This window comes from Sorex fumeus, unplaced genomic scaffold, assembly GCF_029834395.1.
Source record: "Sorex fumeus unplaced genomic scaffold, SorFum_2.1 ptg000019l, whole genome shotgun sequence".
NCBI classification, from domain to species: Eukaryota; Metazoa; Chordata; class Mammalia; order Eulipotyphla; family Soricidae; genus Sorex; species Sorex fumeus.
Genome location: NW_026606076.1, coordinates 22,781,574 through 22,800,408, shown reverse-complemented (window position 1 = coordinate 22,800,408; position 18,835 = coordinate 22,781,574). Strand labels below are relative to the sequence as shown.

Below are 18,835 nucleotides of genomic sequence, written 5' to 3'. Positions count from 1 at the left end.
GTCCATCTCTCCAAGACCAGGAGTGTGCCCTGCTGTTGAAGTGAGTACTTGCAGAAAGGGGTTTTCCAGGGACCAGCTGCAATAGGTTCTAAATGTCTCACTCTTAGGGGCTGGGACAGTAGTACAGCCAGGAGGGCGTTTGTCTTTCTTGTGGTTACCAGAGTTATCCCTGCCAGAACATCACAAAGTGATATTGTCTCCTGAGCATCACTAGGTATGACTCCAACCCTCCCACTTCAGAATTTGTCTTGACACATGAGAAATTTTTATGCATCTTTTTGGAGTTGGAGTGTTTTTCCTGTCTTTCCCTCTCCCCCTCACCCGCTCCATTTGCTACAAACTTGGAGATAGTCAGAGACTCTCCCCCTCTTGTGTCTGTGTGTCTGAGTTGCAGGGGGAGCCATGCCTTGTCCCCCAAAGGTAAATCAGGTGCTCAGCCCTCTGAGCTCCTCTCCTTGGGTGTATCTCACTACTTGGGGAAAAGATGAGGTGAGATTTGGGGCCACACCTGGTAGTACTTGAGGTCTGTGTCCTGCTCTGTGCTCAGGGGACTAGTGGACACTGGATACAAGGGAAGGCCCTCTGGGCTTCCAGGTGGCTGGCATCTGCTTCAGTCTGGTGTGCTCTCTCCTGTTTATACCTTCATGGAAAGTTCTTACCTGTGAAATTTCTAGAGCCCTTTCAACAGATGGCTGTTAGGTGAAAATGAAGGAGTTGGAGTTGGAGGCTCTTAGCGAAATTATGGACTTTAAAATCTCATTTGCGTTAAATTTAATTTTTCTTTTTTCTTTTTGGGACACAGCGGTAATGCTCAGGTTTTATTTCTAGCTTGGCACTCAGGAATCACTCCTAGCAGTTTTTGGGGGACTGTATGTGATGCCAGGGATCAAACATATGCCCTGCCAACTGTACTATCACTCTGGATCCAAGTATAATATTTCATCTTCTTTTTCTTTTATTAAATCACGTACCCATAGGAGTAAAATCATAGTCTGAAAACCTGGCCTGTAAGCTCTGAGCATTTCTGGATGTGGTCCCAAAACAAAAAAAAACCCAGAGGACTGCGCGTTCAGAAATATTACTAGATTTCACACCTCTTCTGTTGGCCGTTAACTCCTCATTGCCTTTATTTGGGCAGGAGGAGGATTGGCTATGCGGGATTTTGCCAAACCCAGCAGTGCTCCGGGATCATTCCTTGGCAATTCAAGTTCTGAAGTTAAGTCTTTTGCGTTCATGCAAGTGCCCTGCCACTCACTCTCAGCTCTTCCAGACCGCTGCAAACCTTTGAAATTGTACCCTGTACATCTGGCTCAGGTTTGCACCAGGAGGCCCCAGGTACCAGCAACCCTGCCCTGCCCTCTATCTACCAGCAGGGCCTCATCCCTGCCACTTGCAATATCTTTCTCACAAAGTTCACATTATTTATATAGAATTTGAATTCCTGCAGTCAGAGATGGGCCAGGAATGCAGGACCTGTCCTTCCAAGCAGTCTGCCATGGTAGTCTCCTGTAAAACGCAGGATTCCCCAAGCACCACTCAGGTAAGGTCAAAGTTCTGCCACCTGTAGCGCCCAAATCCAAACCTGCATTCTACAAAACTGGTTGGTGGAGGTTGACTTGTGAACAAATTAAGTATGCATATAGGTTTAGATATACACACATACACAAACACACACACACACACATATATATATATACATGTGTGTGTGTATATATATATATATATATATATATATATATATATATATACACACAAACACACACACATACATGAAATGAAATTCTGTCATGAATCAAAAAGGGGGATAACCAGGCTCTTATAGATAAGCATATATAGTCTTTGGGTCTTGACCATTGATGGGATTACACGGCACCGGGGACAGTTGGTGGGTGTAACGCCTACATACTGGAATATGGGAGATGTGGGTGGAGGAGGCCCAGTCCCAATAGGAGCAGCTTGGAGATCTCAGCCCCAGGTCCAGCACACCTGGGTTCCTCTGCCGGTTCCTTCATGCATGAGGCTCGTCCGAAATTCTGGAGAGTGGTCTTAAACATGGCTGTGGCTCAAACCAGAGGTCTTGAGCTGCCAGGGCTCTGCTCGGGGTTGGGAGGGAAACTCAACACACCCTCCTCCAAAAAGCACCAGTGAGAAAGCCAGACACGGAGGCAGGAGACTGCGTGTTTTCTTTCAGGAGCAGGGTTTTATAGTCTCTGGGTCTTGGCCATTGATGGGATTACACAGCACCGGGGGCAGTTGGTGGGTGTAACGCCTATATACCGGAAGATAGGGGATCAGGGTGGAGGAGGACCATCTCTTTTCTCAGTCTCCTTCATTCCCCCTGTCTCCCTGAAGCTGCTCTTTTTCTTCTCTCACCACTACTCCAATCCACGCCTCCTCAAGGGAAGCGCAATGAAAAATGATTTTCTAGACTTCCCCATCACCTGCAGCCCATGAAGAAAAAGCAGCCCTAACGGTGTGTTACTACTCTCCTTCGACCAGCAACTTAATTGACATATTTAGTCCTAATGATTACCATTCTGTATGAACATAGTAATAGACACTTTTAAACTTGTTGGTGAATCTCCTGGGGACTTCTCACCACAGATTCAGACTCAGGCCGGTTCAATCACTCCCAATCCCAGCAGCGTCCAAGTCTAGTTATTACTTTTTGATTCGTGACAAAATTTGTCCATGATCAGGCTCTTATATATAAGCATTATGGTACTTTGACCAGGCCCATTTCGATGCCAGCGAAGCTAGCTCACCACTTGCCCTGGGTCCATCTAGTCCCTCATCGGACCCTTCTTTATGAGATTGAGGAAGTAAGGGCAGCTGAGGCTTCAGTCAAGAGAGCAGATGTCCAGGAGGTAATATTATCTGGAGACCATCAACTCTCAAGCTCAGGCTTTTCTTTGTAACTGTCTTCCTGTATCCATACAAAAAGCAATTGCTCTGAAATAGCTACCCATGCAAAAGACATTAAGGAGAAGAGAAAGACAATATTTACAAGTCAAAGTCTGATCAGTTGACAAGGTAAAGGTAAAGGTAAAGGCCCTCCCGTTGATCATCGATTTGCTCGAGCGGGCCCAGTAACGTCTCCATTGGAGATTTTGTTGTTACTGTGTTTGGCATATCGAATACTCTCGGTAGCTTGCCAGGCTCTCCGAGAGGGGCGGAGGAATCGAACTCAGGTCGGCCTTGTTGGCCGCTTGTAAGGCGAACGTGACAAAGGTAATTGAAAGGTTATGGGCAATCAAGAAACATAAAATCTCACCTGCCAGGGAGCAAGGGCAGACCACTATTATACTACAATACCTGGTGATCCTCAATGGTTTCTCTTGGCTCTGCACTCAGGTATTATTTCTGATGGTGTTCCTGGAAACTACAGGATTCTGATGATTGAACCTAGGTTGGCCATGTACAAACAACACCCTACCCAGATCTACAGTTGCTCTGGTCTCAGTTGGAGAGTTTAGATACATGTAACTGTGCACAGAATGTTATATGAAAGGATAGAAGGGGCGCCTTGATGAAATCTTTTATAAGTGGGAATATGGGTCAGGTCCCAAGCTCTCCACATCCCATGAGACCATTCCGTTTACCTGTGATTTCTCACAAGGATGGTCACATTCCTGGATCCCACCCATGTTATTTTACTAATAATAGAGGTAAAAAAGGAAACATTTACGATTGGATAAAGGAAAATTCCATCCATCTATTAGTCAGATCGTGCTCAGGGGACCCTTTGGAATTCTGGACATTGTACCTAGATTGACTGCAAGCAGCGCACTGTACTAGCGTGATACTCTCAGTTTGAAATCATGTTTCTGAAACTGCCTCCTGGGTTTTTTTTGAAGCTGAGAGTCCACTGCTTGCGTGTTGTCAAGGGGTAGAGCATTGGCCAGACCTTGCTCTCTGATGTTCTTAACAGCCTTTGTTCCTCTTCCATGTGTCCAGCTCTCTGGGTTTCTGCTAAGCCAGTTCCTCTCTGAATACCCAGGGTTGGCTTCGGAGTCACTACTTTCATCCCCATCTGGATTTATTATTTCCCCAAGAAACTCATTGTCCCGTACCCTACCAGCTACCTACCTACAGAGCTTAATTTCTTTTCACATGAAAACTCTCATGGCATAGACTAATGAGTGCAATCCTCTGTTCTTCTACATGGCAGTAGCCAGCCCTGGTGGAATGTCTCTTCCTGCACACTGTGATAAAGGCTCAAGTGAGCAATTTGGCCCTCATCCCCACAGGGATGCCGAGACAGGTGGGAGGTGTTCTTAGGGTGATCAAAAGATCACTCTTCCCATGTCCTCAGCACCATCACTTTCCCATAGAAGCCCATATTGGACAGAATTCCCAGAAATGTAAGCACTGAGGACAAACTTTTGAGTCCAGCATGACCCCGGTGGGACTATGTGAACATCCACACAGGAGAGAAACTGTTTAAGGAATGTGGGAAGGCCTTTGATGGATCCTCATACCTTATACATAGGAGATTTCATACTGGAGAGTCCGTATGCATGTAAGGAATGTGCTGTGGCCTTTCTCTGTCTCATACATCTTAGTATGCACGGAAAAAGTCACACTGGAAAGAAACCATATGCATATACAGAGTGAAAGTCTTTGCTTATTCCACAAGCCTTAGTACACAGAAAAACTCACACTGGAACACTGGAGAGATAACTTATATTTGGGAGCAATGTAGGAAGGCCTTTGCTTCTTCCTGAAGTCTTAGTTTTCATAAATTCTGTTTTGTAGAAAACCCTTATATATGTGAGGTTGGTGGAAAGGCCTTTCATCTCATGTCTTTCTGAGCATAGGAATGTTCATACAGGTGAATGAAACACTGTTCGTGTCACTACTGTGGGAGGGTCTTCACTTACTATTCAAACGTTTTTGTCCATAAGAGAACGCACATTGCCGTGAATCCATGTATATATGTAAGGAGTGTGGCAAGGCCTTTGCTTATTTCACAATCCTTTTGTGACACTGAAATTTTCATATAGGAGACAAACCTTATGTTTGTTATGACTTTTGCAAAGCCTTCACTTTCCCCTAACTCCTTATTAAACATAGGAAAATTCATTCTCGAAGAAGACATATGTAGGGGTGTGGGAAGATTTTTACTCAATCCTCAAGCTTTTCTGTGTGAGAAAAATTTATCCTGGATTGAGGCCTTATATATGAAATTACTGCAGGAAGATTTTGATGCAATTGGCATAGCTTTCTGAACAGGAAAATTCACAGTGGAGAGAAATCTCATAAGTGTAAGGAATGTGGAAAGGTGTTCAGTTTGTCTCCAGCCCTTACTGCGCATGTGAAAAGTCATTTTGCAGTGAAAAATTATATCTGTCAGGAGTGTGGGAAGGACTTTCCTGGATCCTTGGGCCTTATGCATAGGAGAATTCACACTGGAGAGAAGCTATATATAAATATACATATTTATATATGTAAGAATATATATATATATTTATGTAAGAACGTGGAAAGTGAATTATTCTCACCTGCAACTTTAAAGACAATCCTGGAGGAAATCCTGTAGGTAAGGAATATAGGAAAGCTTTCATGTTCCCTCAAGCTTTAGTAAATATAAAAGTTATGTTGGATCAATCACTTCCATGGTAACAATGGCCGGCGTCAGAACAGGGTCCTTGGGTAAAACAATTTTAGTTTCAACAAGTAGGTGGGGGATAGATACAAAAGTACAGTAAGGAAGGAAATAATCCTGTTATATGTGAAAGCTTCCTGTGATACTAGTACCGTAAGTGAAAGGTACTTGCTGATTATCCCCTGCACCATGGTTATGACAATGTCCTGGCATGTGGACTTCCCAGTATCTTAACTGTTAAATAATGGTTCTTAGTGATAAGGCAAGGTGGAAGGAATTAAATAAGAAGTAAATAGGTACAAACATTGCATTTTGCTGGGTACTGTCACGACTCACCATGGTTTCATTCTTTGCTGTGACTCTGACTTGGCTCAGAGGCCCTGCTTTGCATAGATCATGGCATAGACCAACCAGGATTCTGTGGTTAGCCTTTTTTGACGTTGTATAGAGGGCAAACCTCTATTCTTCAGGCCCTTCTGTGTTATGTTCTGGGAGTCACATCCCACAGTGCTGTCCATAATTTGTGTCCAGGTAGAGCCACATGCAAGGAAGCACTTCATTCGCTGTAGCATATCTGCACTCATTGTATTCAGTTTTCCCTTTGATTTACACAAACATTGAGGGTAAACGTTTTGAGACTTACACTTTGGAAGCAGTAAAATCCTAACAATCTCTTATACACCAAAATGGGACCATATAGAATCCAGATGATTGAACCTGAGTCAGCTGCTTACAAGGCAAACACCCTATCCACTGTGCTTTCGCTCCAGCCAACGAGTCTTACACATTTACCTGCATTTTCCTAGCTGTTCTCTGCGCAGCTGGTGTCTGGCCCTTTAAGGCTGCTTGCAGAAGCGGAAGTGACGTCACAGCAGGGCATTTCCATGTTTGCATGCAAGATGCTGGATCAGGCCTCCATTTGTTAAGCAGGTGAAGGGAGAAGAGGCTGTCTGTCCCGTCGTGGAAGGGGTCTGTGAAGGCCGTTTTCGTGGCAGGACACTAGCGGCCTCCGGTGAGCACCCCGCACTGCGCCTCCCAGTTTCTGCACTGAGGGGCGGAGCCAAGCCAGCTCTAAGGACACTTTTAAGCTTTTTCAACTGATATCCAGGCGGTTCCTGTGGCCCGGCCCGGCGGGGTTTTGTGGGGGACTCGGAGCTTTGGTGAGTGCAGTGGGAGTTTTGCTGGGGCGCAGGGGTTGCGGGTGTGAGTGCGTGGTTCTGGGGATCCCCTGCAGTTCCGCCGTGGGACGGCGGCAGGTGGGCGCGGGGCCGAGTGGGTGGGGGGGGCACTGTGCCGTTCCTACCCTCCCAGCTCGGGACTGCGCTGGGCCCTGTTTTGGGAGCTTTGGCCCCAACCTCACTGCTGTAGAAGCTGCAGGTTCACTTAGAGGACCTGAGAGATAGCACAGCGGTTAGGGCGTTTGCTTTGCATCTGGCCCACCCAAGATCGATCTCCAAGCTCGACCAGGACGGGTGCCTGAGCGCAGTTAGACATTTCTCGTCCATATCGCCGGTGGTGCCTCCAAAACTATAAAAGGACTGTTCAGTGACACTGTAGCCCTCAGTCACTACTCATTAGTAGCCTTGATTTCCAGACCAGCCATGGGTGGGGTTCTAGGGGTGGTTGCGGTTTGCAACTGATAATTTACTTTAGGGCTATTTTTGGTTGTATTTTGGGCACAAATATGTAATCTCCCGGCTTCTTTAAGGAGCAGCACTCTGGAATTCTTTTTTTTTTTTTTTAAGTTCTTTAGGTGTCATGTGAGATGCCGAATATCAATCAGGGTCAGCATGGGAATGCCCCTCCCAGCTTAATATCTCTGAATCCACATTGTTGTTTTTTCTAACGTAGAATTTCTGTATCCTAAAATCAATTTGAAAATTGCACCCCGACTCTTCATCTCTCCCTGATTAGGCAAAACCCGGCTATTACACAGAGAGTTGTGTTCAAATAATGTCTGGACATGCGCTGCATGCCTTTGGTGGCTGTGATTGGTCTCCCCACCCTGGCCGGTGAAGGGTAACAGAGGATCAAAGAAGGAAACAGGGGCCAGGCTCTTGGTGATCTGCTGGATATTAACCCAAAGTGTCTTAGGCTTCATCTGTGAATTGCCCCTTTTGCTTCTCCCAGAAAAGCTTATCATGTCCTTGCTAACATCCCTAATTTAGTTAAAGTTTATCTTTAACATTTCCTTTGTATTTTTCTTCGCGTTGTCTCAATTTCCCAGGCCAGTCTTGATTACTTATATACCATAACTTTCTGATTATTCTCAACTTTGTATTTGTACTGCTTTGTAGTTGAAGTGGCTGTGTATTTGTACCTGCTTCCCTGTTTCCCCTATAGCATTTTTATGTTTTCACTCTACAGCACTGTTCTTTGGTTAAACACAGAAAGACCATCAATGCTTATACTCCTGGTATTTCGGAGTAGATGGACTCAAGTATATCTACTCCTGGGCATAATTGCTTGGTCATAATTACTTGACTCGGGCTTCAGTTAAAGTAGTTCCTAACACCCCAAAAGGGAGGTTCTGCCGTGGAACTTGTATGGACCAGGGGCAAGTGGGAAAACTACCCCAGCTTCGAAATGGAACATTCTAGAAAGCACGTGTGCATGGTCTTGATGCAAACAGTTACAGCATTAGAGACAGGATCCCCATGGGGAAGGAGAAGGTGAACTGGCCTGAAGACTTAGTCTGGGATTTACAGTAAAAGCCTTGCTTGGTCTCAGAGCCCAGAGAAGTAAGTGTTAAAAGCCTTATTTGCTCTGGGGGCTGGAGAGATAGCACAGCGGGTAGGGTGTTTGGCTTGCACATGGCCAACCTGGGTTCGATTCCCAGCATCCCATATGGTCCCTTCTGCAATGCCAGGAGTAACTCCTGAGCTCAGAGCCAGGAGTATTCCCTTGTATCACCGGGTGTGACCCTAAAAAGCAAAAAGGAAAAAAGCCTTATTTGCTGTCAAAGCCCAGAGAACTAAGTGTTGGGATATTTGTCTCTTACTGTGTTTATCCAAACAACTACAAGTGTTGATAACTTATACAACTAGAGGAAAAGATAAAAGCAACGAAGATATCCCTGGGAGACAGAGTGTCTCCTTGGGTAAATCTCCCCATGAGAATTTACTCTGCCAAATGTTTATCTGCGTAAATGATCAGTCACCCCTCTTTCCTGTCCCTTTTCGATGCCTGGGTAGCTCACAGCTCTCCTGGGTCCATTCAGTCTCTTGCTTTTGGGGTGCTAAGAACAAAGGGCAGATGATGCTTAAGTCTCATAAACAAGACAATGCCCAGGAGTATATAGTATCTGCAGTTAATTAACTCTGAAGTTAAAAAAGCATAATATTGACTTCCTTTGTCTAGACAAAGCTGAGGGCTGGGGGCATGGCCATCCCAATCATCCCAGCACAATCTTCCCAACTTGGGACTGCACTGGCCCTTGTTCAGGAGAAAAAAAGGATATTTTTATAAAGTAAACTGTAGAGGATATAAAGGAAAGAGAAAGTCAACATTTTATTTACAAATACAAAATCCAGAGATCTCTGGAGAATCTGACTTTACAATTCACAGGTTGTATCTAGGGAAAATGGGTGAATAATGTATAGGGGAAGCAGAGCACAGGGAATTAAAGACGAATACTAAGGAAATGGGTGTGATTGGGATGGGTGTTACTCAGAAAGCCTCAGCTCCTTGTAGCACAGGAGAAATGATGAACCAATGTTAAACCTAAATTGTTTAGAACTAGAGTCCAACCAGGGTAAAGGATTTTGTTTTTTTTAAGCAAGAAAGTTTCGGTTTTCCAGGAGTAAGGACATTTGCTCAGGAATCCCACTGGGTGTGCTAGGAGCACGTTTACTTAGTCCCGGAGCCATAGTACAGTGGGTAAGGACTTAACCATACAAGCAATCGACCCAGGTTCTATCCCCTGCATACCATATGGTCTGTACCAGAGTGATTCCTGCGTGTAGAGCTAGGAGTAAGCCCTGAATATGCCAGTTGTGGACTCGAAACAAAAATCACACAAAGTCACACTTATATATACACATATATATGCACAATGGTGAAAGAACAACAGGGATTCAGGAGAAACTGTAAGTTTCTGTAGCACGGATAGATCAAAAATAGGGGATTATTTTTTCTTTTTTGGGTCACACTTGGCGATGCACAGGGATTCCTCCTGGCTTTGCACTCAGGAGTTACTCCTGGAAATGCTCAGGGGACCATATGGAATGCTGGGAATCGAACCCGGTTTGGCTGCGTGCAAGGCAAACACCCTACCCACTGTGCTATCTCTCCAGCCCCAAGAATAGGGGATTTTTAAGGACCAGAAATTTGACTCTTTTAATGTTTCACTCTCAAATTTGTCTTTGTACATCATTTTCCCCCCTTCAGTAGAATTTGCCTTTTTTCTTGTTATATTTTTCACCACAGTCTACAGTGCTCAGTGTTTACTCTTGTCTCTGAGCGCAAAGATCATTTGAGAAGAGTCAGGGTAACTTTCTGTGTTTAGATATCATTGGTCCGATGTTAGGTGAAAATGCAGGATCAGGCGACTTCTCCTTACCCCCAGGCCCCCAGTGTGTGACCGACCAGTCCAGCATTTGCCTCTCCACTCCTCTATTCGAGTCCATCCCCCGTGCAGCACAGATTCACCTGGGTGGCAAAAAGGTTCTCCGTGCCTAGACTCTGGCTCTTTACAGTACCTAATGGAAGCGGAAGTGATGTCATAAGTGATGTCATAAATGTCATGTTTCTTTTTCCATCCCTCACTCAGACACTGGGGCTGTTGCTCACTTGGCAAAGGACAAGTAAATTTGCTCCCCATCCTGGAAGGGGGACTCTGAAGAAGGATTTAGTTGCAGGATTCGAACAACCTCCTGTGAGCACCCTGCACCTTCCCGTTTCCACACTCTGAGCCGAGGGGCCGAGCCAAATTGGGGGGCACTTTTGCGCTGGTTTTTCACTTGTTCGCCAACATACAGGTGGATCGTGAGGTGTGATCGAGGCTTTAGGGCGACACAGAGCTTTGGGGGTGCAGTGGGGGCTGTCTCAGGGTTCAGGTGTGACAGTTGTGAGTTCGTGATTCTGGCATGCCTCTTTTGCCATGATCGTCTCCAGCTCCAGGATGGGGCAACAGTGGGTGAATGCGGGAATCATCCGAGGGCTTGGCTAATCCAATCGTCCCAGCAGTGCCATGTTAGAACCATCGGCCCTAAGCTCACTTCTGTAGAATCCCGAGATTTGAGGGGCAGAGCTTCAGCCCCTCCACCTAATGGCAGGAGACCTGTTGCTGGTTATCTTCATTTTCTCCCGTGATAGACGCGATCATGCGGGGTATGTGGGGGGGAAGGGGGCCTGCAGGTGGCAGAGGTTTGCCAATGAAAATGTATTTTGGGGGATATTTTTGGTTCTTTATATTTTAGGGGGAGAGAGAGCACATACGCGGAGATGCTCATGAGTTACTCGAGTCTCTAAGCTCAGGTATTATCCCTGGCACTGCTGGGGGCCATATCGGATACAGAGGATTAGTTGGTTCATCTAGTCAAGCACCCAGTTCACATTATTGCCTTCTATCCACAATACCAGTGTATGTTTTTCTGGTTCATGAATTTCAGGTCCCTCACATCAAGCTGCAAAGAAGCCCTGACTCTTCATCTCTCCCTGAGCAGACGACACCTGCCATTGTGGTAAATACTGAGGTCCCCAGAACAGAGTGCCCAGGTTCATGTCCTTGTCTACCCTGCAAGAGAGCGTCGAAGATTTGTTCACTCTAAGTCACATGGTGTAGACACATTCCAGGCTACGGTTCCCAAGGGACAGCACTGCTGCCAGCTGCAGGGGGGCGCTAGTATTCAGGAGCTTCTGGGCTGAGAGTCGGCCCCTGAAAGGGCCTACAGGGACTTTCCTGTGGGAGCCAGAGAGGAATCTGGGGATCAGAGAAGGCTGTCTTTTCTTCCCCTTTAGCCTGGGCCCAGGCTCCTCTCCTGAAGTACAGCACAGATGCCAACAAAATTTGCATCCCCAGCGGAGACAGGAATCTTCTGCCATTGTCTCCCAGAGTTGGAATTGTGACGCTGTGCCCGAGGGTGTGGCTGGTCTGAGCTCAGGAGTGGGAGGAGGTGCTCCTGTCTGGTGCTGAATGTTCCTACTTCTCCAGGTCTTTGCAGGGAGCCTCGTGCTGATCCTCAGAACAACAGTGACAGGAGAAGATGGTGACGCGGCTTCTCCTAAACCATCCCCAGGTAGGAGTAGAGGAATAGAATGACATGAGGTAGTACCAGGAGTGCCCAGGCTTCCTGGACCATCTGTTTGAGTTTCTTTTGGACGGATTCCAAGATGAGACTTCCGATCGGACCGTCCCATTCTGCTGTTTGAAGCTGCTTTTGTGTATGTTTGTTTTGTTTTATTTGGCCTTGGGGCCGACCCAGTGGTGCATGAGGAGTACTCAAAGCTCAGTGCTCAATGCTCATTCCTGAAAGGTCTAGGTGACGAATGGGATGCTGGAGGTCCAAAGGTTTCATCTTGGGTTTTCTGTTTTCTTTGGGGTGGCAGAGCAAGGATTCTTGCAATCATTTCTTGTGCTGCACTCTGGCATTGCCCCTGGCAGTGCTTGTGGACCATATGGGATGTTGGGGATCGCCAGTCCTACATGCTGTCCCTGGAATAGCTGTCCTGTTACGCCAACCTGCTGCTTCGGCTTCTTTTGCATCGTTTTTGTCATCAGCTGTCCTCTTGACTCTGTGCTCTGGATTCACAACTGACTGGCCTCAGAGCACCCTGGGGTGTGTTGGCCCCGTTTGCGCCCTGGCAACTACAATGACTTGGGCCTCCAGATTTGCTTTTCTCCTGTTTTGTCCTTCCTACTTTGGAGAGACTACCTGCTCGGCCATATAGTCTTCCGTTCACATAATCTTGTGTGTGGATTTCTGGGCATGTGCTGATCCCAAGGAGAAAGCCAAGGATCTCTGCGGCCAGTAGAGATGTTGGGGTCAAGAAACTTCTAACTTCTTTGAGCGGGATGTGGGGTGGTCCAGTGCAGTGAGTTCCTACAGGCAGACATGCCATGCACTGTTCTGAGTAGTTGTCTATATGGACTCCCGAGTTCTCAATCCTAGTGGTCATGTGCTGTGGGGGTGCAGCGGTGAGCGTGCAGTAGTTTTTGCTATACCCAGGGATAGCCTTTTGGATCGTACAGTCTGTGTTCAGGTGATCCTCTCTACAGTGCTCACTGGAACAGTGGTGCTCGAATTGGCCGGGGGGGTTACCAGGAAAGGCAGAAATATCCAAGAACCTTCTGTATCACGTCCTCCCACTTTAGCAGATCCAGTTGCCTTATGTGATTTTTGTGGCCCATCAGTCATGCGTGAGCATGGAGGCTGGTTTATTCGGAGTGGAGGGGCCCCGCAACAATATAGGACCCTGGGACCTGGCCTCAGAGTAGTGTGAATGAGGCTAAGATAGACTCTGACTCCCACCCTCTTCGTGTGCTGACTCAGGACACAGTGACCTTCCACGACGTGGCTGTGAACTTCACCCCAGAGGAATGGTTATGCCTGGAGGCCTCTCAGCGGAAGCTCTACAGGGACGTGATGCTGGAGACCTACCAGAATCTGCAGGCTGTCGGTGAGAGCAGTGTGGAGCCAACCATGTCTGAACAGACCTGCGTTGGTTCCCTGGGGTTGGGCGGAAGCTGTGTGTCCAACAGTAGCTCTGTGACGGGCGTGCAGTAGCTCTTCCCTCCCTCATGTTTTTTAGGGTTCACCTGTGGATACTCAGGGCTTACTCTCAGCTTTGTCTTCAGGAATTACTCTTGTGGGGTAGCTGGACCCTATGGGGTGATTCAGATCAACCGTTTTCGACTGTGTCCATGGGAAGATCCCTATCTGCCCAGTTATCACTCAGGCCCTTTAAATAGTTCCATCCATTGGTGCAACAATTTACTTTGTGTACTACACGAAATTTTGTGTGTTTAATTGGTTTTGCTGTTGCCTTTGTTTGGGGGGCACAGTCCACAGTTCTCCTGGCTCTTTGCTAAAGGATGACGCCTACAAGTGTTCAGGGGACATATGGAACCGTATATTTAAACCTCTTGGCAAGTTAAACTGTCGCTGCCTCACCCCCAGTACTTTTGCATCAGTCACTCAAGTCAGACGGTTTTTGCATTTTCTTTTTTCCTTAGGGATTAGGAATTATTTCTGCCTGTGTATTCAGGGTCCACACCTGGCCTTGCTCCAAGACCATATGGGCTGCCTGGGATCAAACCCACATGTGTGTGCAGCACTTCTGTCTTATCTGCTGTACTATCTCTTTCCCACCACAGGGGATTTGGTATTTCGTCTCTCAACTCATTGGACGCTGCCCTATTTCAGTGCTTTGATTTACTTCTAATGGTTCTTGTGAGACTTCAGCAGGACTTAGGGTTTGCTTCTGGACTCTGCACTCAGGGATCGCTCCTGGCTGGCATGAGGGACCCTAGGAGATATCGGGTATCACGACTGGATTGTCCGTGAGAAACTCCTGCTGTGCTCTCTTTCTGGATACATTTTTAGCTTAAAAAATAAGGGTATCTTGTGACCCTTGGCCATTTCCAGATTTATTATGCACTTAGTTTTACTGAAATCCGTGAAAAGTTCTTGAGGGGCTCAGGAAACTCCATGTGCTGCTGAACCTAGAGAGATAGTACAGGGATGAAAGTGATTTTCTTGCAAGCGGTGCACGTGGGTTAAATTCCCGGCAACCCATGTCATACCCGAGCACCAGCAGCAGTGATTTCTGAATACAGAGTCAGGAGTCTCCCCTGATCATTGCCAGGTGAGACCCAAAACAAGACAAAAAACAAAAACATACTGTGCTAATCAACCCCCTGTCGGCCATACACAAGGCCAGGTCTAGAGTATCTGTGATATTTTCTTGGGTCTTACCTTCGAATAACTAGAAATATGTGGAATTTTGGAAATGGACATTCTGTTCATGATTTTTATCAAGAAAACATGGGCATTTACCTGTCACCTTTTCCCTGTGACTTATCCATGCCTCTGTCTCTGTTGGGGCAGGGCACACTGGAATGAAGCCTGCAGTGATCTCCTGGCTTGAAGGAGGAGTTTTGAGGTCGGGTAGGAGAGGCGTGTGTGCGGGTGAGTGTCTGAGGACCCTTCCTGGATCAGGCCCTGTGCAGTGTATGGGTGCCCTGAGCATGTGTGAAACATGCTGCTGAGGCCGGGGCCTTGGTGTCCTGTATCCTTGGGTCTGAGCCGCACTCAAGGTGCTCTTCATTTCCTTGGACTGTCAATCACAGAATAATCCTGTAATTTGCTTCCATGGCTTTCGAATAAATAAGACCATAACATTGATAGTTTGGATCTAAACGATAGTACAGCAGGGAGCGCCTTGCAGTGCCTGAATGTGACCTGTACAATAATCTGTTCAATAACCTGGTTCCCCGAACATCACCAGGTCTGCTCAAAAACAAAAACATAACCTAGTGTAGAATTGCCAAGATCCTCACAGTTTTCCACTATCCGAATCTTTTGTTTAGTGTGGGACTCTTTGGACTTTGAGAACCACAGAGATGTACTCTTAACTACATGGCATCATTTTGCTACATATTGTGACATGTGTGACATGTGTGAATTGCATGTTCTCTTCAGTTTCAGAACTGAAACCGCGACTTCAGAATTTGGTATTACAGCACTTTGATTTGGGAATGGGGTCAGCAAGTACGAGTGAGTTGGTAAGATTCACGAATACAGAAGAAATATTATTATGCCAGCAGGAGTGGACCAAGTATGTGATTGTAAAGGTGGAGGGCTGGGATTGTCAGGGAGAAATTCCAACACCTGATGCTTGGAGTAGAGGACTCATAGCTTTGCTAGGTGCTGACATCAACCGTGTATAAAAATACTGTGAGTTTTTGATTGGCTTGACAGTGGTAGTTGTTTAGAAAGCTAATTTGTGCACCCTGGAGATGGTGCAGTGAGAAATATACTTGTTTTGCATAGGGATGGATGGTCCTTACCCAGCACGCCTTATAGACAGCATAGACACACAGAACTGATCCGAGACACTGCATGGTGTGCTCCTTCACCCACCCAACCTCCAATGAATAGAAACTACAAAACAGAAAGAAAAAAAAACTTTATTGATCCTGAAAGGCATCACTTGTGGTGAGAGCATTGCAATGGCCACGTGATCTGTCTCAGCTGCGTTACGATGCAGCGTAGTCTTCACCCCTGCATCACAGGTTCCACACAGAACTTTAACCAAATCCACATGTGGATCTATTTCATTTTCTCTTGAAATGGATGTGTCCGTTTTCTATAGAAGGAATTATTTCTAGTTGTATTCCTTCATTAAATTAAAAGGGGGGGAAGTCCCAGAATTTACTCTCTATCCATCAATGTTGTGCGTCCAACTTACGGTAACATGAAGTTTTTCAATAGTAAGACAATTCATATGTCAGTAATTGCATTTTTGTGGTGCATATGTGTGGAACTACATCTGAAGGACTCAGTTTTTTGACAGGAAGACTCAGTGAATAAGTCAATAATTAGAATCCTCTGTTGTTCTGCAGGAAAGCTGCCACCCCGAGTGGAATGTCTCTGATTCTGCACTGTATGATAATGTCTCGACTGATCAATCCTGCCCTCAGCCCCATGAGGACGACGAGACAGGCGGGATTTCTTCTGAGGGTGATCAGAACGGTGAGAGCTACCTCACTCTGAAGAAGCCCTCTCCTGGAAAAAGTTCCTTGGAGTGTGTTATTCTCAGTTCACAGACACAAAATTCCCCAATGGGGTACCTGCTAGGGAGAGAAGCACTGTTTATAGTTAGTCCCTCACAGCAACATACCCTCAACCACAGTCACCGTGAGCAGAACCCATATAGGTGTAAGGAATGTGGAGGAGCCTCCCCATGTTCTCAGCACTGTGGTGTTCCCTTAGAAAACCATAGTGGACAGAATCCCCAGAAATGTCAGCCCCAAGAACAAAGTGTGAGTCAAGGGTTACTCCATCATGAACATATGAATATAAATTCAGGAGCGAAACCTTTTGCATGTGAAACATGTGGGAAGGCCTTTGATCAATCATCACATCTTATGCATAGGAGAATTCATACAGGAGAGAAACCTCATGAATGTCAGACATGTGGGAAGGCCTTCATTCAGACCTCTAGTTCTAATGGACCTATGAAAACTCATAGTGCAGAGAAGCCTTATATATGTCAGGAGTATGCTAATGCCTTTACTCGATCCTCAGGCCTCAGTGTACATAGAAGTATTCACACTGGAGAGAAACCGTATATATGTAAGGAATGTGGAAAGGCCTTTGCTTTGGCCTCAAGACTTAGTGAACATTGGAAAATTCACACTGGAGAGAGACCCTATGACTGTAAGGAATGTGGAAAGGCCTTTATTTTGGCCTCAAAACTTAGTGTACATAGGAGAATTCACACTGGAGAGAAACCGTATATATGTAAGGAATGTGGGAAGTCCTTTGCTAAATCCTCAAAGCTTAGTGTACATAGGAGAATTCACACTGGAGAGAAACCGTATATATGTAAGGAATGTGGGAAGTCCTTTGCTGAATCCTCAAAACTTAGTGTACATAGTAGAATTCACACTGGAGAGAAACCGTATATATGTAAGGAATGTGGGAAGTCCTTTGCTAAATCCTCAAAGCTTAGTGTACATAGGAGAATTCACACTGGAGAGAAACCGTATATATGTAAGGAATGTGGGAAGTCCTTTGCTGAATCCTCAAAGCTTAGTGTACATAGGAGAATTCACACTGGAGAGAAACCGTATATATGTAAGGAATGTGGGAAGTCCTTTGCTGTATCCTCAAACCTTAGTGTACATAGGAGAATTCACACTGGAGAGAAACCGTATATATGTAAGGAATGTGGGAAGTCCTTTGCTGAAGCCTCAAGCCTTCGTGTACATAGGAGAATTCACACTGGAGAGAAACCGTATATATGTAAGGAATGTGGGAAGGCCTTTGCTAGAGCCTCAAAACTTACTGTACATAGGAGAATTCACACTGGAGAGAAACCATATATATGTAAGGAATGTGGAAAGGCCTTTGCTACAGCCTCAAGCCTTAATGTACATAGGAGAATTCACACTGGAGAGAAACCGTATATATGTAATGAATGTGGAAAGGCCTTTGTTTTGGCCTCAAGACTTAGTGAACATTGGAAAATTCACACTGGAGAGAGACCCTATGTTTGTAAGGAATGTGGAAAGGCCTTTATTTTGGCCTCAAGACTTAGTGTACATAGGAGAATTCACACTGGAGAGAAACCGTATATATGTAAGGAATGTGGGAAGGCCTTTGCTCAATCCTCAAGCCTTACTATACATAGGAGAATTCACACTGGAGAGAAACCGTATATATGTAAGGAATGTGGGAAGGCCTTTGCTCAATCCTCAAACCTTACTATACATAGGAGAATTCACACTGGAGAGAAACCATATATATGTAAGGAATGAGGAAAGGCCTTTACTTCATCCTCGCAATTGACTATACATAGGAGAATTCACAGTGGAGAGAAACCGTATATATGTAAGGAATGTGGGAAGTACTTTGCTGAAGCTTGCTGATTTTCACCCGGGCTGCACCTATGCCAGTATTCTTGTGCTTGGAATTGCTTGTGTGTTAACTTGTAAATAATGGGTCATGGTGATGAAAATAAGGAGGAAGGTAACTGAATAAACTGAATAAACACCCTCCTGCTCAGAGCTGTAATGGCTCACTACTCTGTTATTGTTTGCTATGCTTCTGGCTTGGCCCAGTGGCGCTGGTTAGCGGGAATTATGGCAGAAATCAACCAAGATGCAGCATTGAATACTTTGAAAATGGAAAAATAGGTAATCCTTCATTCTTCAGTGTTTCCTGTGTTAGGATTTGGGATGCTTGAGCACCCTGGTTTGGCCACTTGAGCGCCAGGTCAAGCCAGCTTGTATGGTGCATTCACGCTTGTTTGTTACTTGTTCTGGATATCCAGGCTTTAGTGGATGTGGAGCTTTTGAGGGGTGCATTGGGTGCTGTTCTGTCACTCAGGTATCATGGGTGAGGGAGCGTTATCCTGAGGGCCCCTGCAGCCACCATCGATCCAGGTCCAAGACGGCACTGGAGGTTGGGCACATGGACTTCAGGCCTTGGTGTGAGGAGCCTGCAAAGAGTGGAGGTCTTGGTCATCTCGTTCCTCCCTACTGGAGACTGTGAAGGA

The 18,835-nt window shown here is 45.9% G+C and overlaps 2 protein-coding genes across 2 annotated transcripts in view; both read left to right on the top strand.

Moving 5' to 3' along the window:
- Positions 1–10,605, top strand: part of LOC130022015 (zinc finger protein 571-like) — a gene marked incomplete at its 5' end in the record, with an annotated part of 62,655 nt that extends 52,050 nt beyond the window's left edge. Inside the window, one exon of the mRNA XM_056112740.1 lies at positions 10,588–10,605. Within this exon, the coding sequence (XP_055968715.1) occupies positions 10,588–10,605 (18 nt within the window). The remainder of the gene's footprint in view (positions 1–10,587) is intronic.
- A 6,371-nt stretch (positions 10,606–16,976) lies between these two features.
- Positions 16,977–17,793, top strand: LOC130022337 (zinc finger protein 239-like; the record flags this gene model as incomplete). Its single annotated transcript, XM_056113086.1, is given in 2 exon segments — positions 16,977–17,747; positions 17,749–17,793. Coding segments are annotated over 2 exon segments (816 nt in total), but the record flags the coding sequence as incomplete, so codon positions are not given.
- Positions 17,794–18,835: the final 1,042 nt, after the last annotated feature.